Source organism: Apiospora marii, assembly GCF_038362585.1.
Source record: "Apiospora marii strain CBS 49790 chromosome Unknown utg000003l_segment0_segment0, whole genome shotgun sequence".
NCBI lineage: Eukaryota > Fungi > Ascomycota > Sordariomycetes > Amphisphaeriales > Apiosporaceae > Apiospora > Apiospora marii.
In genome coordinates, this window is record NW_027117374.1 from 4,243,570 (window position 1) to 4,268,589 (window position 25,020).

The 25,020-nt window shown below is 54.7% G+C and overlaps 9 protein-coding genes across 9 annotated transcripts; 5 read left to right on the plus strand and 4 right to left on the minus strand.

The window, feature by feature from the left end:
* Positions 1-931: 931 nt before the first annotated feature.
* On the minus strand, positions 932-2,758 carry PG985_004862 (uncharacterized protein; the record flags this gene model as incomplete). Its single annotated transcript, XM_066824631.1, has 1 exon — positions 932-2,758. The coding sequence occupies one exon, from the start codon at positions 2,756-2,758 to the stop codon at positions 932-934; it is 1,827 nt and encodes a 608-aa protein (XP_066687791.1).
* Positions 2,759-6,476: 3,718 nt separating this feature from the next.
* PG985_004863 (kinase-like domain-containing protein) lies at positions 6,477-7,412 on the minus strand (the record flags this gene model as incomplete). The annotated part of the gene is made up of 1 exon (XM_066824632.1): positions 6,477-7,412. The coding sequence occupies one exon, from the start codon at positions 7,410-7,412 to the stop codon at positions 6,477-6,479; it is 936 nt and encodes a 311-aa protein (XP_066687792.1).
* A 2,403-nt stretch (positions 7,413-9,815) lies between these two features.
* Positions 9,816-10,151, plus strand: PG985_004864 (uncharacterized protein; the record flags this gene model as incomplete). The annotated part of the gene is made up of 1 exon (XM_066824633.1): positions 9,816-10,151. The coding sequence occupies one exon, from the start codon at positions 9,816-9,818 to the stop codon at positions 10,149-10,151; it is 336 nt and encodes a 111-aa protein (XP_066687793.1).
* A 196-nt stretch (positions 10,152-10,347) lies between these two features.
* Positions 10,348-10,830, plus strand: PG985_004865 (uncharacterized protein; the record flags this gene model as incomplete). The annotated part of the gene is made up of 1 exon (XM_066824634.1): positions 10,348-10,830. The coding sequence occupies one exon, from the start codon at positions 10,348-10,350 to the stop codon at positions 10,828-10,830; it is 483 nt and encodes a 160-aa protein (XP_066687794.1).
* A 724-nt stretch (positions 10,831-11,554) lies between these two features.
* Positions 11,555-12,181, minus strand: PG985_004866 (uncharacterized protein; the record flags this gene model as incomplete). Its single annotated transcript, XM_066824635.1, has 1 exon — positions 11,555-12,181. One exon carries the CDS (start codon positions 12,179-12,181, stop codon positions 11,555-11,557), a length of 627 nt encoding a protein of 208 aa, XP_066687795.1.
* A 241-nt stretch (positions 12,182-12,422) lies between these two features.
* Positions 12,423-14,795, plus strand: PG985_004867 (uncharacterized protein; the record flags this gene model as incomplete). Its single annotated transcript, XM_066824636.1, has 1 exon — positions 12,423-14,795. The coding sequence occupies one exon, from the start codon at positions 12,423-12,425 to the stop codon at positions 14,793-14,795; it is 2,373 nt and encodes a 790-aa protein (XP_066687796.1).
* A 1,010-nt stretch (positions 14,796-15,805) lies between these two features.
* Positions 15,806-16,534, plus strand: PG985_004868 (uncharacterized protein; the record flags this gene model as incomplete). The annotated part of the gene is made up of 1 exon (XM_066824637.1): positions 15,806-16,534. The coding sequence occupies one exon, from the start codon at positions 15,806-15,808 to the stop codon at positions 16,532-16,534; it is 729 nt and encodes a 242-aa protein (XP_066687797.1).
* A 1,007-nt stretch (positions 16,535-17,541) lies between these two features.
* On the minus strand, positions 17,542-17,952 carry PG985_004869 (uncharacterized protein; the record flags this gene model as incomplete). Its single annotated transcript, XM_066824638.1, has 1 exon — positions 17,542-17,952. The coding sequence occupies one exon, from the start codon at positions 17,950-17,952 to the stop codon at positions 17,542-17,544; it is 411 nt and encodes a 136-aa protein (XP_066687798.1).
* Positions 17,953-22,180: 4,228 nt separating this feature from the next.
* Positions 22,181-23,560, plus strand: PG985_004870 (Histone-lysine N-methyltransferase- H3 lysine-36 specific; the record flags this gene model as incomplete). The annotated part of the gene is made up of 1 exon (XM_066824639.1): positions 22,181-23,560. The coding sequence occupies one exon, from the start codon at positions 22,181-22,183 to the stop codon at positions 23,558-23,560; it is 1,380 nt and encodes a 459-aa protein (XP_066687799.1).
* Positions 23,561-25,020: the final 1,460 nt, after the last annotated feature.

A 25,020-nucleotide genomic window follows, 5' to 3' on the forward strand; every position in this document is an offset into this window, starting at 1 on the left:
CATGTTTGGTATGGTATGAGTAGGAGCAGATCAATGTTGAGAACCTAAGGGACTCAGTCAGTATTTCCAGTTCTGTGTCAACGCTAAAGGAAGATGAGGGACATCATGTTTCGATCGGCCAGAATGAGTTGTACATATGCACCGCCCGTCTGTCTGCTTTTTTGCGTCAGGGCCAGTCAACTAAGTTTCTCATAGGGAGAGCATGGGCCTTGTTTACAGACGGTCCAAGCGACGTCACGAAGGCACATTTGGCTCCAAGACCGCATTAGACCTGAATAAAGTGGCTCTTCTCTGCCAGTGTTGGGAAACGCCAACATGCCACGATGGGCCAAGGAAGGTGTGTCCCGTCCTGCAGAAGGCGTGTTCTAATATTGCCTTCACAGATACCACGTACATTGCGCCTCTCTTTTAGACGATATATACATGCAAAGCACATTTTGGTTTCAAAAGCAAGAATAAGAGGTGATAGTCTGCAGCCGGCCGCATATCCTATCCACCTGTCTCGGTCCAGCTGCGGTTATTTGCATGCATCTTGACTTACGTGTAGCGGCTATGTGGGCCTGGGGGCCGACATTCGTCGCCATAACAAGCTCTTAGAGACAACGCCGTCCCGTCCATGGCAGTAGCTGGCAGACCATATACGTTATTTTACGAGTTTGGAGATGTTGCATAGATATCTGATGGCTAGCTCTCGCATACCACTGCACTGGACCGCCCCTCATCAGGGAAGCCGTGTTTTAGCGCCAATGGCCCCACTAATGTCTCAGAGCTTTCCCCGTAGCTGTATCCTGGTCGTTCAGCATTGATGACAGGGTCGCAAAGTTTGCTATTTCTCACTGTATCGGGGCTTGTGCAAGATGGAATCTCATTTGACGCACGAAAAAGAAGTTGAGCCATTTGAGGTGTAGTATCAATTGAACACAGCTACAGGCTACCGAAACCAGGCACGCAATGACTTGCTAATCCTGAGAAATACAAGAGCAGCCTGACGGCTTCTGTGCAGCCGCTTCTGTGTAATGTTCTTGTCTGTAAGTTCCTCTATTTTCCCCTTGCCCATCGGTTCTGGATTCTCGCCCGTGCATCCCTGCTTCCCCGTTGCGATACCCTGGGCATAGTGTTCTGGTATCTGGCTCCGAACTGCACTGGCCACATCAATTGGTTTGTCATCGGGGCCTTTGGTACCTCGGGGCGAGCGTTGACTTGTCACGGCGACAGTTTCTGGATGCAAGTCGGCAAGTCCAGAATCCTTGTTGGTAACGAATCGATTGAGAACTCCCATCGTCGGCTCCACCGCTCTACTCTGCGCCTCCAGCCTGGCCTGGAAAGCAAGCATCGTATCGATTTGTTGTTGAGTAGCGATCTTCATCTCCTTCTGAAGCTCTTGCCCAATAGCACGAGCTCGCTGGGCGATGACTCTCTTGGGCCGTTGTTCCATGTCTGTGAAGGGTATGAGATCATATCCTCTGCTATCCCTCGCGGTTTCATGCCTGGTGTTTTGTATGTGTTCAGTTACGGCACGTAAAGCCCCAGTGGCAAGTTTGTCGGCCCGCTTGTTGTGATGTACTGATGAATGGCCTTTCACCCAATGAAGCTCGAGCTGGACCGTTGATTTCATAGACTGCATCCGGTTGATCATCCCTTCCAGGGCTCGACTCACATTGTCTTTAGCCAGACTCCTAGATGCACTGGACAACTTTCCATTCGTTGATATGGCCTGACAGAAATAAAGACTGTCTCGAGAATCAGTGAAGACGAAGACGCGCAACGGGCTTTCCGCATCCAACGCCTGCCGCTTGGCTTCCATCTCCACAACCTCGAGAGCCTTTGTCAAGGCAATCATCTCGGCTTCTCGCGGCCGGATATCGCCAATGATACCATATGATTCATCATGCCAATGTCCCTGCCATTCGGCCTGTTCTTCTAGCAAGCATATATAGGTGAATGCTGCGGAAGAGGCCTGGGCGCATGATCCACCATCTGTGAAGACAATCATTCTTTTGCCCGTTATGCAGCGTACTGCACACTCCGCATAGAATTTTGATTCTTTGGGGTCTTCTTCAATTTTTACCCTTGGATACGGCTGGTTCTTCATCTTGGTGTCCTCTTCAGCCAAATCCGCGTGGGAAGCACACGGTTTCTTGCTGCCTTTCGGGGGCTCTTTCCCCGGTGGACCTAATGACTGTCGTGAAAGCGAGGTCGTAGCAGGCTTTGCCTCCGAAGTGCTCTGAGCAGTTTCGGTCACAACATTACTCACATCCTTATTGGGTATGTCGCTACTGTGACGGTTTTGGTTTATAGCCTTGCCTTTTTCTGACCCTATCGTCCCAGTGACCGTTGTGAGTTTACCGGTTATACCAAGTTCGTCTTTTGGAATTCCGGGTTCTGGAATGAGGCCACTCTGTACCTGTCTATCCTGCTGCCGCAAGGTAGCCTTCCGTTTTCGAGTTTTCTCTTTTTGAGGATGTTTGATCTTCTCGGGTGGTTTCACTACCTCTGGAACTTGGCCCGCCTTGGGAGGCTCCTCTTTCACAGTCCCAACCTCTAGGGTCGCCAGTTCTGCCGCGGACACTTTCTTCTGGGAGGCGTGGCACTTTTCAGGTTCAGGCCGCTGTTCTGACTTGTTGGAGTTGGTAGAGCTGAGTGAGGCGAACGGTATAGCCAATACAATGGTGGTCAGAGCTAATCCTAAAGCTAGTTGTCCCGGTACCATATGACAGAGTTTCCATGAGGGAGGTCTGGCTGAAGCCCGTATCTGCATTTCTTACACATGGCCGAACCCTCTTGGCGGACCATAGTACTATATAACATGGGCGGGGGATACAAAGGCAGTATGCTCCCTCGCACGACAGGTCGGTATCGTGAAAAGTTGAAGCAAATTGGCATGAGACTGAGGCTGCTTTGGTCCTTAGAGCATTGATGATGGCATCTGACCGTTTAAATAACCGATGATGTTCAGAATGAGGGATGCTTGAAAATCAGTAAGTAAATATGAGGGGGTCGAAGATATAGACGAAGGAACAGGCTGAGTTGAAGCGTCTAGTAGTTCTTGGTGGCGGTGGCTTTGGACTGACGTAGTGCATGCAAGAGGCCTACCAACTATACACACATTCCTTCAGCTCGCATCTGCACAGATCATACACGTTTGGCATTGGCATTAAGACCACCTCCCGTAGTTCGTCCGTCGCTCGTGTAACGTAGACTGATACAAGCCTCGGAAATGTTCTGTCTCCCATCCCCCCTTTACCGCTTGTTCGAAGGGCCGGTCCTCAAGCATCACCATTGCCGCCCAGTTCGCCACTGAATAGGAGGATACTCTGAAACACATTCTGAACCGCCTGTCATGCCATTCACTGTGATGCCCAGCGAGACAGTATCGCGCTGCGATTGATTGGCGCCGTAGGCTAGATGACGACAGCTAGGTGGTAAATAAATGTGGATGGCTCAGGCGTGGCCTGGGTGGACTGTGTCCGTTGGCTGCTTGGGATGCGGACATCATCGTGAGCAACGCTTGTTGACGCTGACACTTGAGTGACTAATTGGTCATTGAGCGATCCACAACGCAGCGATAAGGCTGAGGTCTTGGAGATCGTGGGAATCTGGCCGAAAGTTCTCGAAAAAGGGCGAGAGTAGAATCGCTCACCCGTGCGGTAGAGAAGAATCCTCATTGTCCCTTGGGCGGTTTTGAGCGCGGCCAAGGAGAGAGCGTAACTATTGTGCCAGCAGCGGGTGTCAACCCGATCAGCGTTGGGGCTACTTAGTGAGCGCGGCTGGATCCGCTATTAACCGCCTCGATCGGGCCTATCGAGATCCATCGTACTTATCGGTCCCACTTAGAGTCATCCCCTGGTATGGCTGGGTGCCTTTGGAAATCGGGTGGGTGGGCTGTGTTGTGATGCCAGCCAATGCAATGGTGCTGTCCGGGCAGGGTACATTCGTTACCGTGATGTATTTGCTGCTTTCCGCCCTTGACCCGTCGTAATCCCAAATTAGAACGTGGGCCAGAAAACGGGTTCTGTCAGGCACACGAGTACTGGTGCCAATTCTGAGTTTGAGTCTAGCGCGAACTCCACGCGTACGCTCGATCGGCCGCCGCGGCGGGTCGGTTTCGCACTGTTTCTTGATACATATCTCCATTACGGTGTGGTATCTGTACAGACTGCCACAGTGGGAAGGATGGTCCCCAATTTCTGCTTGCCCATGCCCCCCACTTCCACAACCAGCTTCTCCGCTGTGTCACATCGACCTGGATTTTTGTATATACTTCGCACCAATACCACCATGCTGATCAAACCTATCAGCTCCGGGAGCGAGAACACCAGATGCGAAAGTTTCAAAAGGTCTCCCTTAATGTGGTGGCAGTGAGGAAGGCACTCAGCCTCCTTCGGCAGACCCTAAATACCATCCAATCCCACGGCATCTGCTTCCACATAGCTCTCTTCTTCCTCGCGTTGATCACGTAAAATGCGTGCGAAACGGTAAAGCACTTCCGTCCAGAGCCCAGGAAGAAAACAAACCTCCGGCGGGGTCTTCTTATCCATCCTTTGGGGTATTCAGGCGTCATCAGGCAAGCCCACTGATTCCAATCAGCAACTAAAAGCTTGCATAGCGTCAAACACATTCAACCTGGGGATTGCCAGGAGGTCTCTCGAAGACCATGGTTTCTTTATTCTACAGGACCATGATATTGGATAACGGGTTGAGACTTTTCAGTCCGCAGGTCACCACTACCGGACTGCATCTGCTTGGAACTTCTCATAGAGCCCGTTGTAAGCGATGTCGTGACTGTGCCACCTTATCGATACTTATACAAGATGCACAACCAGTCCAGCAACACATACTTGTTTACACATCATTGTTAAATCTGCGACCATGTTTGGGTGCTGCGTCACTTGCTAACCGAATGGCCTCCCTCCGGAATGACACCAAGTGCAACGAATTCCGATTAGTCATACGTATCTCAAAATGCCGAATGAGGTCCTTCCGCAGTCTGCAATTTCGGTCGCAGCCGTTCCAGGGACACTCGTTGCGAGCCGTAGGCTGCGGATGCTGATCGTGACAACACACCGTTGTGTGGGATAGAGTTGGGGAGAGGGCTGAGGAAACAACCCTGGGCTGAAGAATGTCAATGGAGGAGGGCTTGACGTGTCTGTCATCCATTAGCTGCTCTTCGGAATGTGCCAAGAGGAACTCATTCATATTGGACAATTGAGTGCCAACTTTGGTCATTCAGGACAGCTGGTTGCCGATGATTGGAAAGAAGTTGTGAAAGGGATTGAAAGCGAAAAGAATGGCTCGACATGGAATTGTTTCATGGGCCAAACAATGGACATCATATTTATCGTAGCGAGAGCTGGCATTTGGACATGAAGTTCAACAAGTGGAAGGGGTGAATCGGGTACGTGTGGGTGTCATCCCCAGTGCTCCTAGGATCAGCGACGGGAGTGCACACCGGATGCAATTTTCTCTATAATTAAGCCTTGAGATATGACAGGAAAATGCATTGTCCCATGGCAAGTGATAAGTTCCAGCAAATCATTGATTGCATGCCCGAGTCACCCAAGTAGTTGCTGCAGCTTCCATTTGACCACGTCTTTCGCGGCCGACACAACTTTCATCAACCCTGCACAGAAGCCAGCGTAATATGCAACTGCTTACCGTGAACATGCTCCCACACCTACCCTACGTGAATGATTCAACCAACGTAAAGAATATCTGATGCCAGACAAGCATCCATCTCTTTATGATGGAGGAGAACGACCATGGTCTGTGTAAAAATAAGATGGCTCGCTCAGCCGGACCAGTCGCCCAGGCGTAATGTTTCCATCCGTCCCATTCCAGTTATCCAATCTCGATATCTGTGTCTTTTTAGCTTATCACCTACCCATTTGAAGTTCGATCGTCAAACACATATTCACTCCAGTTCTCAGATCCGGTTCATTCGACTACTAGGAATCATGTCCGTTCATGATCGCGAGCAGCTATTCAACTATGTCAATTGCCCCAAGTGTGGATACAACAATGTCTCTGGGAGGGAAACCTGCGACGGATCAGTAAAGGACGGGGAAACCACGAAAAAGTGCGGGGCAGCCTTGCCAGTGGTCAAGAAATAGAAAGCAAATGTCATTAGGTAACAGTGGTACACGTACCAGACAAATCAAGGGTGCGCTAATATGATATAGATAATGGAGGAATATAGGTTCTAGCATCTCGAGCAGCGAAAGCAGGAATCATGGGACGAGGTGGTATACTATGTCGTTTGAGAGTACAGCTAGAACTAATTTGCTTGGGTAATACGCGACATTATTATACGGTGTGCTGTTGCTGTACCTGTTGCCCTATGACACTGGCTAGCAAGCCTGTCAACCTTGTAGATACCAACAAGCTGCACGATGTCCATCTTGATTCTTTGGTCCTAACAGCAGCTACAAAATGCTTAGGAACACCGACTGCGATGTAATTGACGTGCTAGCTATCTGTTAGAACCACCATTTGATCCAGCAATCAATGACCTCAGGGAAGCCTTCAGCACCGAGCTGCCTTCCCACCCGTACCCTCCAATCAGATGTGTCGTACGCATCATTGACCGTAGCGTCAGGCTCCTTCAGGTCCATTCCGCTTGATATGTGGAACTTGGTACGAATCCACTCCCTTGGGACAAAGCCAGCAGTTTCCCAGTCAATAACACTCATTGTTCCATCACCAGTATTCACCAGTAGGTTCCGCGGGCCCATATCGCAATGATAGAACTTGAAGCTGGAGCAATTCATAGAAAGTTCCTTGGCGTTTGCAGCAAGATTTTGATGTGAAAAGTCATTGGGAGCTCCGCGCCTTCTCATAAATCTGTCAGAAAGCTCCTTCCCATCAACCCCACCAATATAATCGGCTTCCCACTTTTCCAGTTCTTTACATATGCTGACGGCTCGGTGCACGTAGTGTCGTCTTCCGCTTTCATCGATCGTTGGCCACACTTCATCAAGCAGCTCTCCTGGGACTTTCTTCAGGACCATAAAGTATCGCAGGTCCCAAAGCGCATAATATAGGCATTCAGGAATCGTGAAGCTGAGGCCACCTCTTTTGTGGATCGCTGCCAAAGTAACATGTTCGCGTGTGGATTGGAGCTCGAACTTGTCCAGGTCCCGCACTTTCAGGAATGCGTCGCCAGCACGCCAGACAGCTGCGCAATCGCCCGCCTCATGGATCCTTTGGATAGCGCTTGTAGGTGGAAGTGGTCTCGATGGTGGAAGTGGCCGTGGTACATCAGAGAGGGCATAGAACGAGCCATTGCCATCACTCCACGAGCAGAGGTAATTCTTGTTGGATAATTGACGGGTTAAAAGTAAGTGGTCGCCGATGACCCAAGAATTGTCATTAATCATTTGAACTAACTGCTGTACGGGATGTTGGCCCGGCATTGTAAAAGGGAAAGGTACTATTAGGCAGGAATTTCGTGCGTGTGTCTGAATTCCCTCGGAGTGCTTTTCCATCTGGATAGGAGTCTATGCAACACGGAGGAGTAACATGAGCTCCAAACTGACCCTGTAGATGTTGGCTTGGCGCGAGTCTGAGAATGCTGGGGAGAGGATGTGAGGAGGATATGTATGTTGAAGGACACATTTTTGTATTGCAATGCCAAGCTAGGGCATTTGCGTGGGACGCACTACCTTACACTAGCGTATCTAAATGGGAGGACCAAGTACCCCGCATCGCAGCTAGTTGACATTCTGACCCAATTGTAAAGATATGGTCTGTCTTCGTTACGTCTACTGGATCGTTGTTCATCTTGATGATGGCAGCTATATTATGCCCCGTTTCGTATTAGTCATGCTCCAAGGAAACAGTACTCATTCTCGATATGTCACCCGCAAATACCCTCCGGCGCTCCTCTTGCCCGTGCTGCTGACGTTCGCCAGGCGCGCAGAGAGCCATCAGTGTAAACGCTGAATATTGGTCGACAGCCGAGCAGATGTTGGCATTATTCGGATGAGCCAATACCTCTGGACTAGGCTCTGCTAGATAACAGTACAGAGTCTGGGGCTCGACCAAATCGACGTGGAGAAACGCCATCGCCTCGCCCGTCGTAAGCAGGCCATACTCAAGACCATTTTCTACCATACAATGATATGTCTGCGGGATGGCCGATGCCACCAGCCGCTCCGCATGGTACTGAAAGCGCGCCTCGGGGTCTGCAGAGGTCGGTATCAGCTTCCTGTTTACCACTTCCTTATAGATGTTCATAGCCCGCAGCCCTACACGCAGGTGCGGAGCGGTCAGCTTGTGAGGCGGTTGTACTCGCAAATATAGACCATGGTACACAGTGCCGACGTAGAGCTGTCGTCTCGGTACACACAGATCTGGTCCGGCCGTAGCTGGTGGAGATCGCGGCGGTGGTTGGGCGTCCGCGGCGGTGATGCTGGAGTTGCCCTTGCTACGACCTCAGCGACATCACTGATAGCGCGAGGATGTTTTTAAAGACGATGCGGCCTCGGGCCATAGCCATCACCAAAATGATGAACCCAAACGTGCCGCTACTGTTCGCTGCTTTGGCGAAGGTGTTGGTCATTGGTCTGTCGCATAGATAGCATTGCAGTCAATAGCTAAAACACCTTTGAATGGCGGAGTTGGGCTTAATACCACATTGCATTTAGCACGATGCCCGCTTTGGTAACAAGTGTTCAGCGGCCATGCTGTGAAAGCACATCTACGCACCGCGACTGTCTGCAGCTCCATCGAAATGAGGGCCTACGAGTCTACTACTAGCGCGTCATCTAGTGAGCGCGTTTCTCACAGTGCCTATCTTCCAGCGCACCTAACAGCACGGCAGGCACTTTGCGTACTTGTACCTCTCAGAGGCACACGTTAGGTCCTTCTTACGCAATGCCATGCAAGCTGTGGATCGCTGTCCCGTGCACCGCGATCCTAAAACCTAATACAAAGAACGACGAGTGGAGCCGCGAGGATACGACTGCACTCCGGAAATAGGCATGGCGCAGCAACCTGTCGCACAAGAAGACTACTGCGTATCAGACACCATGACTTCGCTGTGTCTTGGGCAGAAGCATACTCAGCCGACTGGCATCGCTAAGCACGAGCCACACGGCGGAGCATTACCCCTCCGCTGGCAGTGATCGTATAGATTCAACCCTCGATGACGGCTATCCCTCGAGGCAATTTTGTACCTACTTCCATGCCTGGTGCGGGTGCTAAGTTGCTATGCGTTTCCTATATCGTCCATCTGATGGAACCTTCTATCTAAACAGGGATTTGATCCACGGCATCCCGCTGTACGCGATTCTGTCGCATTGGGTCCCAACGACCACGAGGTCACGTTCGCTTTTCACCTTTGGGAATACGTGACCGGTGAAAAGATGGCCCGCTGCTATCTTCACAATCAATATTGTAAATGCAGCTTTGTCCTTCCATCTCACGGGAAGTGGGATAAGCCAGAATTGACCAGGCTGATTCTCAGCCAAGTCGTATTTAGCACATCATGTGTAAAACTTATCATCGTACCTCGAGGCCCAGTTTCCAGAAGTGACCAGCACAATACAAATAATAAGCAATTAGTTTAAATTAAGGTATTAAAAATAACTCGCGATTTATTAAAAATATTGATTAACTTTAGATATTGTTAATATAAATTAAATATATTTAGATATAAATATCAAATAATGTTAATAAAAATTTCCGGAGGGACGTGCGCAATCGTCGGACGGCCGGGAACATGGGGGACAACAACAGGGCAGCCAGCACGCTCAGCATCACGACTATCTGTACACGTTCAGCCCGGGTCGACGCGGTGGGGCACGTGACTCACCATGCTTCGCGACGTTTATGCCAGGCTGGACACCATCGAAACAGCAGCGGCCGGCTTGCAGGAGAAGCTGGACAAGCTCCGGGATGGCCTCAGCTCCTTCTCGGACGACGCGTTCGACATCCTACGCGACATCCACTCCAGCGTTGGCAGCGAGCGGGGCCGGATGAGAGGGGGCGAGAAGGAACCGGGCAAGGGGGCCGACGCGGACGATTTCTCTCTCGCGAGCTTCTACGACGAGTACTTGCCCGAGAGCGTCCGCAGCGACGACTGCTTCCCCGAGAGCTTACTGAGCGACGAAGGCGACCTTGGCAACCTCGACAACCTCGACAGCCTCTAGTTTAGTTACACTTCCTGCTCCCGAGCTGTAATACATTCGTCTCTCGCTGTGCGCTTGCTGCTCCTTTGCTGTTTCCGTAAACCTGTCCGCTGAAATGACGTTCATGCCCTGAGAGAAGCATATTAAGCAGTCGGTAGCCCAGTCGGTAGCCCCCCTCCCCAGAACCGAAAGTCGCGCACATACGCCCCGTGAAAGCATGACGACCCGGTTGGACAAGAAGCTGCCGCCGCCGCCTAGACCACCCAGGCCAGATACGCCGCTCGACGACACGATAAGCCCGGCGTCCTCTAGCCACAGCGGCCGCAGTGCGAGGCCGGAGGAAGCTGCGATCCAGCGGTTGCGGGCGGACAATCGCGAGCTGAAAGCCGCCACCACCCGGTTACAGAACCGCCTGGAGGAAGTAGAGGGAAGGTGGCAAAAGAGCGAGGAGAGGTCGTCCCTACTCAGACAACAAGCTTTGCATTACCGTCACCAGCTCGAGGAACAGAACGAGCAGCTCAGGCGGCTCGCCACCACGGTCCGCGTGGCGTTTTCCGACTACCTCGTTCAGCTGGACTCCCACACGACTGCCGGGCAAGGCACGGAAGCGCAAGGCGAGCCAGGGGGGGATGAGGTGTGCATCTATCACGATGCCTGCGACCGCACCTCCGAGTACTCGCAGGACGGCGACTTCATTTGATAGTGTGCGGGGGGGGGGGAGGGAGGTGCTGGTCGGTTTACTGTAAACGAGAGTTTGGATAAGCGTTCCTGAATACAGCAACTCTCTAGTGGCCCGTCCGCAACATGCTTAAGTACAAAACGATTGCCCACCCTCGTACACCAGTTCTTAGACAGCGTGAGCAAAACAGTGTCAGTGAACAAAATGGGAGCCCTTCGAACGACCGCCTTCGCCATCGGCGCAGTTATTGCACTGATCCTGTATGTTGCCGTATAGATGGGCTGGCTGTCGCTAACGTCGACACACAGTATTCCCCGCCGCAGACGTTCACGCCGCCCCCGGTCGAACCCAAGACGCAGCGACGCACGGTCCCGAAGACGAAGCACCCACCGGTTCTGAGAAGAGAGGTCGCGCGGTCTCGGACGGGCCGCAGCATTGGATAGGAGAGCCTGGATCGGCTACGGTGCAAGGTGGATCAGTATACTAGAAATGCAAGCACGATTTGACTTCGCCTTCATGCAACGATAGTGATGCACCGGGATCGTGATTTTGTTCAACGGGCCAGTAGGAGAAATGGAGCGTTGCATGCATACATTTACGAACCAGGACTAGCGTGCCCCGACATACTGGGAGACACTAATTCTAGGACAACACTACTATCATTATCGATAAGCCCGGCTACCTAGCCTATCATTTGCGGACTAGGCGCGCCTGACGAGAAACCCCTACTGCCAGACCATCCACTTTACCGGTAGCGCCGAAGAGGCCCGAGGACGAAGATCCCTGCCGAGGTGCTGAGAAGCAGGAGGGCCGAACAGGCCAATGCGCCTTGTACCATGCGATTGACGACCCCCTGCTGCGTCTCGAACCCCGCTTTCGTGGCGGCCTCTAGCACGCTCGTCGAAACGATCAGAAAGAGGAGGGTGGGGGCCAGTGCCAGGGCGCCACCGACGACGGCCAGGAACAAGCGCAGGCAGAAGCGGATCTTCGAAGCAAGCACGGACAGTGAGCAGAGCAGGAGGAAGGAGACGAGGGTGAAGAAGATGTCGAGGGCAATGACCTGCCTGATGCTCAGCCGGTGGACCACGTCCAGCGCGGGAAGGAGGGCTTGCACGGCGGGGAGGTGCGACCAGGCGGTGATGGCAGTCTGTAGGTCGGCACACCGGATTCGGTCCACGAACCCGACGCACGCCGACTCGGTACCCAGCGTGACGTGGAGGGCGGCCTTTCGCAGCTCGTTCCTGGCGGCGCCTACCCTGGCCGTGAGGATCCCGTCCTCGGCCAGGCCTGGCAGCGTGAGCACCAGCACGCCCAGCACCACATGGGCGGCACAGGCCAGGGCGGAGGTGAGATGCAGGAGAGCTTGCAGCATGATGTCTGGATGTCCGGCCGCGGCAAGCCTGGGTCTCCCGCACGAGGCAGCGGGGACCTTTATACTCATGCCCCGTAAGCGGGCCTCCCGTTTCCGGTATCCTGTCCTTCGTTTCGCGGGTTCACGAAGCCGCTGCCTCGTTCCGGGAAGCTGTTTTCGCATCCAGGCCGAGCGGCGAGTATAAATGCGGGGGAGAGATCCCCGGGACGCGACGCGGCCCCGTGCCACAAACGAACCGACAATGGATGGCCGCCTCGTGGGCATCATCCAGGTCCCGATCGCCCACCTGCGCTTTCGCCATGACCTGGCGCCGCGCGAGCTCGACCCGCGAACGAGCGAGCGCCTCGCCTCGAGGATTCGGTTGGAGCCACGGCCGTTCGACCCGGAGAACCGCGTGGGCGGCGTGGTAGACGAGTACACGCTGTCTCTCGTCCTGGCCGACCTCCGCATGTCTCGAGAGCAGCTGCAGCACACGGTCTGTAGTGAGCAGTACCCTTGCCTCCCTTCGAGGTGGATCGAGTACGTGCATGGGCAGCATCGGATCGAGGCCGCGCGCGCCGAGCTGGGCGACGGGTTCCTGTGGGTGGTGGAGCTCCGCTGGTTCCGGGAGCTCAGCTTCGCCTATCTGTCGGTGCTCCACGACGTGAAAAGTCGGGCCGAGCGTTTCTCGCACGAGACTCCGTACTCGGACGGCGAGTGCTATCTGAACATTGCCCAGAATCAGGACAGGAGCGATTCGGAGGAAGTGCTGAAATGGGCCCAGCGGCTGACGTACAGGAAGAACCTCGCCTACGGCAACATCCAGGGCCGCGACGACATGAACAGGCTCTTTGATGCCCTCCGGGCGATACGAGGACTCTGGCCGGGGAAACGACTCGGCAGCTACGCCCACTACTTTGCGCTGCACTGCGATGAACAGATGTACCACTACTTCGAATCCATGCACCAGGTGTGGCTGCTGCGCATCGCACACGGCGACCCGGACCTGCTCCGCCACGTCGACCCCGGCACGGTGCGGTTCCTAGAGGGCCTGGCGCCGGGCGCGAACGAGCGGGACCGCGCCTTGACCGAGGCGGCCTTTGACAAGGGGCAGATCTTTGGCGAGGTGGCGGATCCGGAGCTGCGCTCGGCGATCAGGCGAGACCTGCTGCAGGTAAGCGTCATCATCCCCTCTTTCCGGACGTTCCATGAGCACATGAAGTACTTCTCCATCGCAGCCAAGATCATACGAACGCTGCTCTTGCGCGACGACCCCGGGGCAGCGCACGGGGGCCGGGCCCGGTCGGGGCGGTCCAAGGCAGACCCGGAGCCGTCGCTCGTGGAGGCGCTGTGGGGCTGCTGGTCCGAGCCCGAGAACGCCGTGGTCGAGGTCGGGGAGGGCGAGTTCCAGCCGGTCGTGGGGCCGTTCACGTTCCACCAGGCGGTCCAGTCGCTGCTGCTCGTGCCCCTCCGGCAGTTTCCTTATCTCAGCACGAAGGACGCGCCGAGGGTGGACGGGGGGGACGAGGTCGTCCCCGCCATCCGCCCCGGCAGTCTTTCCCTGCTGTACAAGCGTGCGCAGCTGTTCGGGTTCCGGAACAAACGCATCGACGAGGGCGCGGCGCGGCTCGCGGACGAGTCGACTCCGATCTGCGAGGATGTCCCGTGCGAGGGCGTCTCGGTGGTGGCCAAGAACCGGCGCTGGGGCCGGCCGCACACGCGGACGCTGCGGGCCATCCAGCAGGTCGGGTTCCTGCCGCAGCTGGCCGACCCGCCGGGCTGGGCTTGCGAGCCCTCCGTCCTGCTCGTGTTCCGCAGTTTTTTCCAGGCCTTCTTGGGGCCTTGCACCGTCTCGCTGGACCGACAGAAGCCGACCGTGTCGCTGAACTACCACGTGGGGCAGCGAGGTGGTCCACCCGCCACGCCGAACGCATCGCTGCGCCGCACCGTTTCGCCCTCCGAGCATGGGGACACCGTCATGATGGACGCCAGCCGCGATGCGCATCAGAGGGTGCTGGATGAAGCCGGCCGAACCGGCCCTGCTTCACCGGACGAAGCACCCCATGGCGCTCCAGACCCCTGGCCGAACGAGGATACCTGCATGACCGACTCCTCCCCCGTCCGCGACACCTGGATGACCCCTACCCGCGATACCTGCATGGCGGACTCGCCGGACGAAGACAGCTGCATGCTCGACTCGCCCGCCCCGGACACAGCAAGCCAGACCGACGGCTACTCGGAACCGCCACACTCCCCGGTACCGACACAGCACGTGCTTCCGTCGCTGGCGTCTCTCCTCTCCGATCCAGGCCTGGGTCATCCGGGTCCTGCTACGACGATAGCATCAGGGTCGCTGCACCCGAGCTTGCCCCTGTCGCCCGAGCGCCCGCCGGCGCTTGGCTCGCCTCACGCCTCCAGTATGATGTCCTCCAGCATGATGTTGCCGGCGCCAGCCCGAGGCTCGACGCAGGACTGGCGGACTACCCGCTCGGACTACTCGATCCTGGCCCCCAGCCGGCGAGACACCTACTGGAACTCGATGACGACGCAGCCGTCGGCCCAAGACGGGCCGCTCGGAGCGCCTGCGTCGCCGCGGCTGCCTCGGCTCCCCCTCCCGACCGATACCCCGCGCTGAACCCGTACGCCAGCCTACCCGAGCGGTGGGACGATGTCAGCCTGACGCCGGACTCGCGGGCTCCCAGGATACCACGCTCACTCTTCGACGCCGGGTCGCCCACGGACGTCCCAGGGATGGGTGAAGCATCCCCGTTCATGAGCGTGGCAAACCACTCTACTCTTCTCTCTCCTAGAAGCAGAACAGGCTCCTCCATGTCCGCCACGCCGGACATCGCGACGAGTGATAGGGGATCCGCAGCGTATGCCCGTTCCATTCTCGGTGCTGCCCCATCACGCTGGTCTGGGGGTCGATTCTCGCAGCCCTTTGGGACGACGATGGACTGGGTGCAGAACGTCGTTCCGCGTCGGCGCACCACGGCTGTGCCAGGGGTGCTCACGGGTGAGCAGGGATTCGAAGACAGCGATGACGAGCGTTGGGGGCTCTGGTAGCATGAAATAGACCTAGTATATATATGTATGATTGTACAGCTCTATAAATCTCATGCATAGTCTATATGTGTTCGACGCATTGTGCTACGGATAGTATAATGTCATACTGATTGATTGTGGACACGCGGTCGGCGTGGTGGGGCCTGAGATGGCGGGGGTGCAAAGCCCTGATTTTCGCATCTCTCTACCCGGTCTTTCTCGCGTTGAATATGCAGGTCTTTGGTGTCTGAGCGCGGGCCCAAACATCTCTTCTGGGCATGCGCTCGCTGCATGGAGCACATAAGCTCTTGCTGAACCTTGATGTGCCCACCTCGTGTTGAACCATGCTACAGCGTGCTGTATCCGATTCGTTGCTCTATCCGTGTCTTGTTTATACATTGTTGATAACATACGAAACGAGTAACAAATGCTTGCTTCGTACCGGTACCAGCCTCCAATACCGAAGTTTCGATCCCGGAATGTCCCCTAGGGATGCTGTGAAAGCAGAACAGTTCACGGAAAATGGACCAGGCCACATCGTATAACAGGGTCGACTGGCGCGGCACGGTATTTCCATCGTAACAAGCCAAGTAGAAAAAGATGGACGGCAGCATCAACCCGCACGCTCTTCACACTTTCGACCATTTCAATGGCGTTCCTAGTGTAAACGGCATGAGCGGCATCCGTGGCATCAACGATGGCAGCAGTGTCAACGGCGCCAACGGAATGAATGGGCTCAACGGTTTCCATGGCATTCATGGCATCAACGAATCTCTAGGAGGTTCGGGCTCGGGAAGCTACTCGACAGATCAGAATACGCCTGCTTCCCCGGAATACCGAAGCGATGCAGTGTCGCCGCAGCCGCAGCCGCAGCCCTACTACCAAGCGCCAAACGTGATGCTCGGTCCACTCAATGCAATCCCCGACCACGCGCACTACGCTCAGCTGATCAGCAAGGTCAAAGAAAATGCAAAGTGTGCGATCTCACGTCAATCAGCGACGATTATTGACCCAATGGAGCATAGCACAGTACAGAATATCTTAACGAGTCCTACGAGGGCCAACATGGAAAGTCTGCACGCCACGCTGGCGTCGCCAGAATTCCGCCCAGAGCGGATTGCGAACCTGCTGGGCTACCAAGCGGCCCTCTACGGTGCCCTTGCCTACTTCGCGCAGACGAGACAGAACTACGATGCGGCCGGCGGCATGGAAGTCGAAGGGGAGCGTCTTATCGACCTTCTCTTGTTCGCCACACTCGTCTACCCCCGCTTGACGCACCTCGCCGACCTCTTGGACCATCCAGCTGATCACAATCCAGCTGATCCTTGAGTTCGCATGGTGGGTGGATGGGTGGGGCAGGGCTGCCGGCTGCACGCCCCGCGTTGCGCCGCAGGTTCGGCCGCATGGGGCTGGCATCCCGTGAATTGGAGCCCTGTTTCCGTTGGTCAGTTTGGCGCGTTGGTTCTTCTTTTTGCCGCTAGGCGAGCATCGAGGAATGGATGCCAGTATGGGCTGGTTGAAGTTGGTTGGTTCCATTCTCGACCGCAGGAAATAGCAAACAATACCACAGATTGAAATATATATGCGTTGCCCAGTCTACCATTCCGGTTCGGTGCTTGCCGTACGAGCGCGCGAAGATGGCATGAGCAATCATGGAGGTAAGGAGAGCAATTGCGTCGTTGTAATTCGCTGGCTAACCTGATAAGACCTTTGTCCAAGCAAAGCAGGCAATTCTGCGCCTAGTCAATGCACTACCCCGCACGCCGCCGCCGGATCGTCTGCGCATGCAGCAGGAGTGGATCCGCTTACTGGACCAGGTTACGGACATGCTATCAGGCATAGAGGAAACCGGCGACGCACTGGGTCACCATCTGCGACAGACACCGGCATCGACAAGACGGCAGACCTCTGGCCTACGACCGGCACCCGGCCTTTCGCCCCCCACACCTTCGACGGGAAGGTACCAGCGGAGGGCTGGCGGCACTAGACACAACCGCGAGGCCAGCGATGAGCCTTGCCGCAACGACGACGTCCGGGCGGGGGCCAGGGCCGAGGCGATCCGCCGGCGCGACACAAAACTCGTGCCGCTTCTGGCCGGGTCCATCGGGACCCGAGAGCGTCTGGACGAGCTGAAAGAAGCATGGGCGCAGACGGGAGCCTGCGTGCTGCCGGGCTGGAACCCGGCGCCGAACGTCGCCGAGGCGGTCTGGGCCATCGACACGCTCGAAAGCTCGGTCTTCAAGCAAGAGATTCAGCGGCGCTTCTATCTCACGGCGCTCATGGCGCAGTACGAGGGGGTGGCGACGGAGCTCTCTGGGAGCCGCCCCGAACACGTCTCAAGGACGAGAAGGAGAGGCGCGCGCCAGTATCGCCGCCCGGACAGCGAAGTCCTCCGCATCCTCATGGAGCAGGCGTGGCCGGGCCTGGAGCGAGCCGACACCGTGGCGGCGTCTTCCGCAGAGTACCAGACCAAGCTCGACCAGCTCAAGAAGAAGCTCAAGGCCGCGCGGAGATGGGCGGCGCTGGATCGCGCATTGGACACGGGGGTCTTCTCCCTGGTGCCGGCGGGGCCCAAGACGGAGTTTGGGTCGAAAAAGTAAGCCATCCCCCAAGAGGTCGGTGTCGTGCTGACATGCCAGGGTCGAGCGATTGTCGGATCGCAATTTCGAACGGCTCGTAGGGAACCTTGAAAAAAGAAAGGAAGCGATCGGCCAGCTAGCGAGGGAGGCGAGAGCACTGATGGGCATTTCGTAGGCACGTATCTATGCCAGTTAATAATAAAAAGTGTATAAGTAAGACGGTTCGCGCTGCCAAATGCAAAGCGTCCAACGTGGACCCTGACTTCTAAGCTCTCTCCGTTCCCAAGATTGCTTCGCTACTCCGTACACTTCCGTCTCATGGGCTCCATACCCGACACATGGCAGCCCCGCGGCCGCTGGGTCCTCCTCCCGGCCTCGCCCTTGTCCGTGGCCATCCGTCCCAGCGATGCGCAGCAAAGCGACGTGGCCGTCGAGTTTATGCCGTGGGATACGGTCCGCACAGTCCGGAACCGGCTCGCGCGGAAGCTCGGCCTAGCTGTACGTCGCACGAAAACCCGCCTTCCGCAGAGGCCGCGCTGACCATACACAGCACGGGAGGGGCCTGCGTCTGATGTATTTGGGAAAGCCCCTGGACGAGGACCGTCCGCTCCCGGCGCAGGGTCGGAATTTGAGCAATGCTTGCCTCTGGGCGTTGCCTTTGCCTCGGACGTTTTTGGCGTTCTTGGACGGTATGGCCACCAGTGCATGATCAGGGCTCCACACCACCTGCACTGATCCTCGCTTGATAACCTCTGATACTTCCAATTTCAATGCCAATGGGCAGAAATTGGGGTCGGTCGTAGAACTCCCCATGAAGTGTATCCCATTGGCTGGGCCATTGGCAATCCTTAGGGTCGTCACACATTTTGCAGGGTAAAAGCGGTGTACCCAGGTTGGGTCGACTGCCTCTGGCGATGAGCGTTCCTGCAAGGGTTGGCTTGATGGCGGCTCCATGGCTCGGCTGCAATCAGGGTGGAGTTACGTGAGAAGGCCACACAAGCCGGACGAGAGCAACGGACCATCGTATACTGTTTCGCTTGATCCTTATCCATAGGAAGCGAGGGATCTTTTGTTTCTTATCAAGGGGTACATGGAGCGCCAGCCACTGATGCAGGCTGACTCCATGCCGTGGTTTCGAACGCCTTTGACTCAGACCGTGGGTTATTGCTTCATAGGAAAGGTGAGTTGGTGACCACCTCAGTAGCTTTTAGTACAGGGCTCCCGTTACTCGGAACCGCCACCGCATATCGCTTGTTCCCCCAAGCACCGCTCGACAATCTCCCTCTGTGCCGGGTTTCTTTCCTGCACCTTTTGAGTCTCTACGTCAGTGTATGCAGAACACTCTTAGGACCTACCAACTACGGTGAAACGCATCTCGAGGGTGTGTTGATGTAACTCACTTAGTCCTGATCAGTTCCCAGCTAAGAACTAAGCGGTAGGCTGAGAATGTCCAGCACTTACCTGTTTTGCCACTTGCAGCTGCCTCTTAGTTTGTGGCCGACATGGCGTGGCTTCTGGCTGGATTGCACGGGACCAAGGGCCCCAAAAGTGCACTTGGCAAGCCGAAGAGGGCTGTTTGATTGGATGGCTCGTACCTTACAGGGTCTTGTGGCCCTGAGTCACTTGTGCCACTTCCGGGCCACACCTGCCTACTTCCTTAAGAATCGGGCGTATCTGCGACGTACCCCCAAGCAGGCAGCCAGAGCTGCTGGTGACTCACGGCAACCAGCCTCCCAATTTCTGCCAGCGGCTCCTGATTGGTTTATGACGAAAAGACCTCGCTCGACAGTCGGATACTGTCACGGCAGAGGCTACAACCCAGCCTTGGTGACCTCCAGTCCTGGTCAAAGTACATGCTCAATCTAATAGCACTCGAAAGTAGTGATCCATGCAAGCTGGGCCAAAATCGTATTTAAGAGGTCGGGGACAATGAGCACATCAGGAGTACGTTTCCTCGTTCTTCGTGAACGATGTAACATACTGGTAGCCAGCATGCCCTTAAATCAAGGCATCGAACCCTTGCTTGCTATAACAATACCGGGTTGCTTCACCTGTGCGGCAGCCAGATCTTTATCGCAGGATATAACCTTGCTCGAGATGAACATAAAAAAGTGCGATCCGTGATGTTTTGGGAACCCCGGGAATACCAGTGTACAGAGGGATGCCGGTTCCAGACTGCTGTAACCGTCTGAGCGAATCATATGAATTTGGCAACAGCCACTCAACCACATCGATATAGGCGAGGCTGGGCCACTTACCGTCGCATTCTGCATGCTACGTTGGCCAACACCTATCTCAACATCCGGAGGTGAAACTCTTGTGTTTGCCAAAGTCACCGTTCCTCTACTTGTGCACGGCACTTTCGATGCCTCCCCAGTAGTCAGAGTGAGGATACCGATTAAGCGAGATGGAGATGGGATTCGACGACTTCGTACTTTTCGATACGAATGCCGACTCCGATAGCAAGTGGACTGGCAGCATTTTTCCGACATCATCCCCTATAACCGAAAGTTCGGAATTGAAACGGGCGCAATGGCCCGAAGGCGATGCACGCTGCGCAATCCAAAAAATAAGGGAAGAGCGAAAAATTCTTGTTTGGTACCGTGTTATCGATCTGTTAGAATAACTACAGATTGCTAATCATTGCTTAGCATATATTGTGGGTGGAGCCAGGGGCGGCTGTCTGAGGGGCCCCTCGCAGTCCCTATATGTAACTCATGCTCAGGCGTGGATAAGCCTTCTACGCCAGCCTTAAGAAGCAGTGTGCTCCCAGAACGCAAGTCTAGGAATGGAGGTCATGAACGAAGTTCGATGCAGCAACTAGAAAGGCCTCGCGACAGGCAATCGGCCTCCGCAGCAAATTGGCGGTCAGGGACGGAAGGATGGCATACTTCCCGGGCTCCATGCATACAACAGGCAAAACTAGCTGGTCCTTTAGAAATCGCGAGGGGAACGGATTAGTCCCTTTTCGTAACCGCGGCGGCCCCAAACGACGAGGGGGAGCTGGCAAAAATGCGCTGCCGCCGCCGTTGTGGGTCGTCTCCATGCTGTAGCCGTAATCATTATTCAGGCTGAGTCTCCTTCCTTCACCGGATCGTGTATATTTCACAAGTCTAGAGTGGGTAATTCAAACCGTACGTCTCCAACCCCACCGATGGCGCTGGATTGCATCCTGACCAATAGTCACGGCGGGACGTCTGGATTTTCCTTGAGTTCCTTAAGAGACCCTCCGTGTGGCACGGGCCACAGAATCCCGAACTGCTCGGCTCATTTCGACAGGTCGTTCTATACAACTGGCCGTCAAATATGAACTAAGCGACTCAGATAGCTGCGACGACAGGCTTGAATATGAAATAGGGACCGCGACCTAGCCGGGATGGCGCTCAGTTCAAAGTAGAACAGAGCCGCAAAGAAACGTTGAGCAAGCTCCTCAATAACAATTCGCAGACCTACATCTCGGAGAACCAGGGATCTCAGCAAAGGCATCGAGGTGTTGTCGTCCAGGGCGATGGAGCCTTCCAGTTTGATGTCCAGTCGGTGGTACCCGCCTTGCCGTGGGCCTCTTTTCACTAGGCACGAAAGGTCGTTACAAGTCCTTTGGCCACCTAGGAGAGATAAATAAGCGTAGACAAGCCGGAGGAGCCAGCTCGTGCGCCAACGTCCGCCCTGTCTCCCGGCGACGATGTCCGGCTCGGAAAGTGAGCCGGTGCCCAGGCTGATCACATAATCCAGCGTGGCATCCGCTGTAAGCTTCGAAAACTCCGCAAGACTTATCACGGTAGGGTTGTATTTTGAGGCAAGCGATTGGGTGGCAAACCCATAAAATGGGTCGGATGCCAGCTGAGGACAATTCGGGAGGGCCAATCATTGGCGCATCGCTCAGCATCGTTGATGCGAGCGTTATTCACATTAGAGCGTTGACGATCCAGGTACAGTGACTTGCCTTGACAGCACCGCCCCTGAGCCGTGGACTTGTACGGTTGGACATATGACTCACCTGTAAAGGTGTGTCTGGATGAAGTTTTAGATGTTACTGCGTGTTTGTCAGCTGTCTAGGAGCCAGGTCCCCCGCAGAGCCTTTCTTGAAACTGGAATAGCAATGATAAGATGCATACTAACCTAGCTGCCTAGCGACGCCATCTTTTCCGTCGACGCTTTGCATCCAGCTAACTTGGGAAGAATTGATACTTAACCATCTTTCACATATCCATCGCGGACGCTGAGCGAGAAATAGAATACAGCCCCCCTCGCTGCCAGGCATCTGGGTTATTTTCTCATCTGAACATCTAAAGCCCACCTCCCCATCTCATCGCGTCGTCAACAGGTGCTTCGCGTTCTCTACAGTGACAGGCCAATCGGCCACTTATTGAAATCCAAGCAGATTCTATTGGTCAGCATGGACGAGTATCAGCAGTGGCTCAAGAAAGTCCCAGAGCAAGAGTGGTTTAAGTGGATGGAGCCGAAAAAGTCTACACATCTTCGTCCTGGAATGGAATGCCTTTGTGAGAGAATTAACGACATATTCTGCGGCGAGGACGCCGACTGCCTCAATCGCATCACCGAGACATACTGCACCCACCACTCCTGCAATAATGAAATACCCGCCGACTGTCCTAATATTGCTATAGACAGTTATGGCAGCAAAGGCTGGGGAATTACGGCAAAAACAGATATTCCGAGTGACACCTTCTTGTGCAGATATCTTGGTGAGGAAATCGACAAAAAGACCGTTAGTCAACGCAAGAGCAACTATATCATAGGAATCGACGGCATCTACTTCGACGCTAGAAGCCAAGGCAATCTGGCCCGGTTCTTCAACCACTCCTGCGATCCAAACTGCAAACTTCTGAAGAAGGTTCATGGGGCGCAGCCTTGTGCTGTAATCATTACGCAGAGAACAATACCGCCAGGCACAGAGCTCACCATTGATTACGGCTGGGGTTCAGGCGTTCAATGCCTTTGCGGAGCTTCAACCTGTACAGGATACATCGGAGGATCGCGAAAGCAGCGAAGTCAGGACATACCAACCCTACACAGAAACGATTTGATCCTCATTGAATCCAGCTCTCAGATAATTAGAAATCTTGAGGGCGAGAGGCTAAAATTCGTTCTTCCCAGATCTGACCAGAAAAGACGGGATTCGCCAGCATCCGACGAAAAGTGCGCCAAACGGCCAAGATACGCTCAACCGATTGCGATCCCCCTTGGACCCTCAAGAACCGTTTCACCGCCTCCTTGTGGCGGACTATACGCCTCAGATGTTGGATCGGCATCAAAGAAACAAGACTGCGACAGCTGCCAGGAGCCAAAGGCAATATCATGTTTGGATAAAAACGGCATCAAAAAATGGGATTATTCGACAATACTGTCTCGTTTAAGAAGAAACGTGAATTGCTTTGAGCAGCGGCGTGTTGAGCGACAAGAGCTCCGTAGCAATGGGCGAGATCTCATCACCAAAAGTTCAATTGTTTCAAGTCTCAACGACCGAAGACATCTTGCAATCATGGGAATAAGAGATTGTACCCTCCCGGACTCCTCTAAATCATACAACAACAAACGAGGTCCGGGTGATTATGAAACCCTCGATGATGGTTCAGTTTCTTCAGCCAGTGAGAGAGACCCTTCCTTTGCCTTGCGTAAGGAGGTCGGAAGGACTGACTTGGTCACTGGCGACCGATCAAAGCTCAGTTTCGTCCAGTGGGAAGTCTCCGTGGGACTGTATTCAAAACGATTATGTGCAAATCTTAGAGAACCTCAAAATGGAGCATCTCGATAGGTCCACGGGAAGAGTGAAACCACTGCTAGAGGGGGGTAACGCCACCTCAACGTCGGGAGACATTATGCGGAGGGTCGCATGGCTCTCGAAGTGGCTTGAGACACAGATTCAGCTCCTTGTGGATAAACGTGAACCTGGTATTCCGGTGTTCCTACGATGGCTAGAGAAACATCCGATTCTAGACAAGGCACGACTGACAAGGTGGAGGATAAAATACGAAACTGAAAATGTGAGTCGGGATTCTCGAAATGAAATAAAACAAGGCTAACTCTTTCACAGGACCCAATATCCGGGTGTCGCAACTCCTCTAGTCCTAAGCCACAACCACATGGATGCCATATTTGTGGACGCCAGCTCAGCCGTAACCACGATTTGAAACGACACATTGTTGATGTACATGAAAAACCAGTCGTTGGGAAATGCGACTATCCTGAATGCTCGGGACTTGGGTTTAGCAACAAGGACCGTTTGAAAAAGCATTTGCGTAAATTCCACAAGGAAATAATAGGTCCTGGAGACGAGTTAAGGTGTCACGGATGCCTCAAACTCCGAGTGGCCGATGGTTGTTGCTGCCGAATCGCCGAAGACCCAACTCACACCAAGTTCGATAAGCCCGGTCGCATTGAGCTGAAACGTCCACGAGAGATTCGGGCCAGTGGCCAAGATTGAAGCCTCCGGGTATCGGGTACATGAAAATTTCCCAGGTTTTAGACGGGCCATTTGATGTTGGGGTAAACCAAAACCACAATTGGCAACATGGTGGAATCCGTTGGTCAAAAGCCGCCCCCCCCCCCCTTGCGGAGCGTCTTACATGTCATCTCCACTCGGTCCAGGCCACACTACTCATCGATCATGCTACCATAGAGTCGCACGGCGGGACATTTCACCGGACCAACTCCAAGAAAACGTCAGTAATAGACCTGGCCTTCTCCCTCGGCTTCCGGAGCCTCCATTGGCAGGACTGGTCGTACCTCCCAGGGACCACCCTGCAGCGTGGAAGACCGCGATAGGAATCGTCCTACCGAAACGCAGCAAACCCGACTATTCTAGGCCCAAGGCTTACCGACCCATCTCGCTCCTTCCTTGTCTAAGCAAGCTCCTCGAAAAGCTCTTTGCGAATCGGCTAGCGTACTTGGCAAACGTCGAGCCGGACCTTCTAGAGAGCTCGCAGATCGGCGGCAGGAAATAGCGTTCGGCCATAGATGCTGCCCTACTCTTACAACACTACATCGAGCGGCACCTCCAGGAAAAGAAGATCATCACCGTGATCTTCCTCGACATCCTGAGCGCATTCGACTTGATCCAACCAGACAAGCTGATCTAGATCCTCTAGAAGCTCCATCTGCCTGACGAGCTCATCCGCTGGGTCACCCACCTCCTTTACGGGCGCGAAATCAAATTGCTGTTCAACGGGCAGCTTTCCGAATCCTACGCAGTTTCGGGGCTGCCACAGGGTTCGC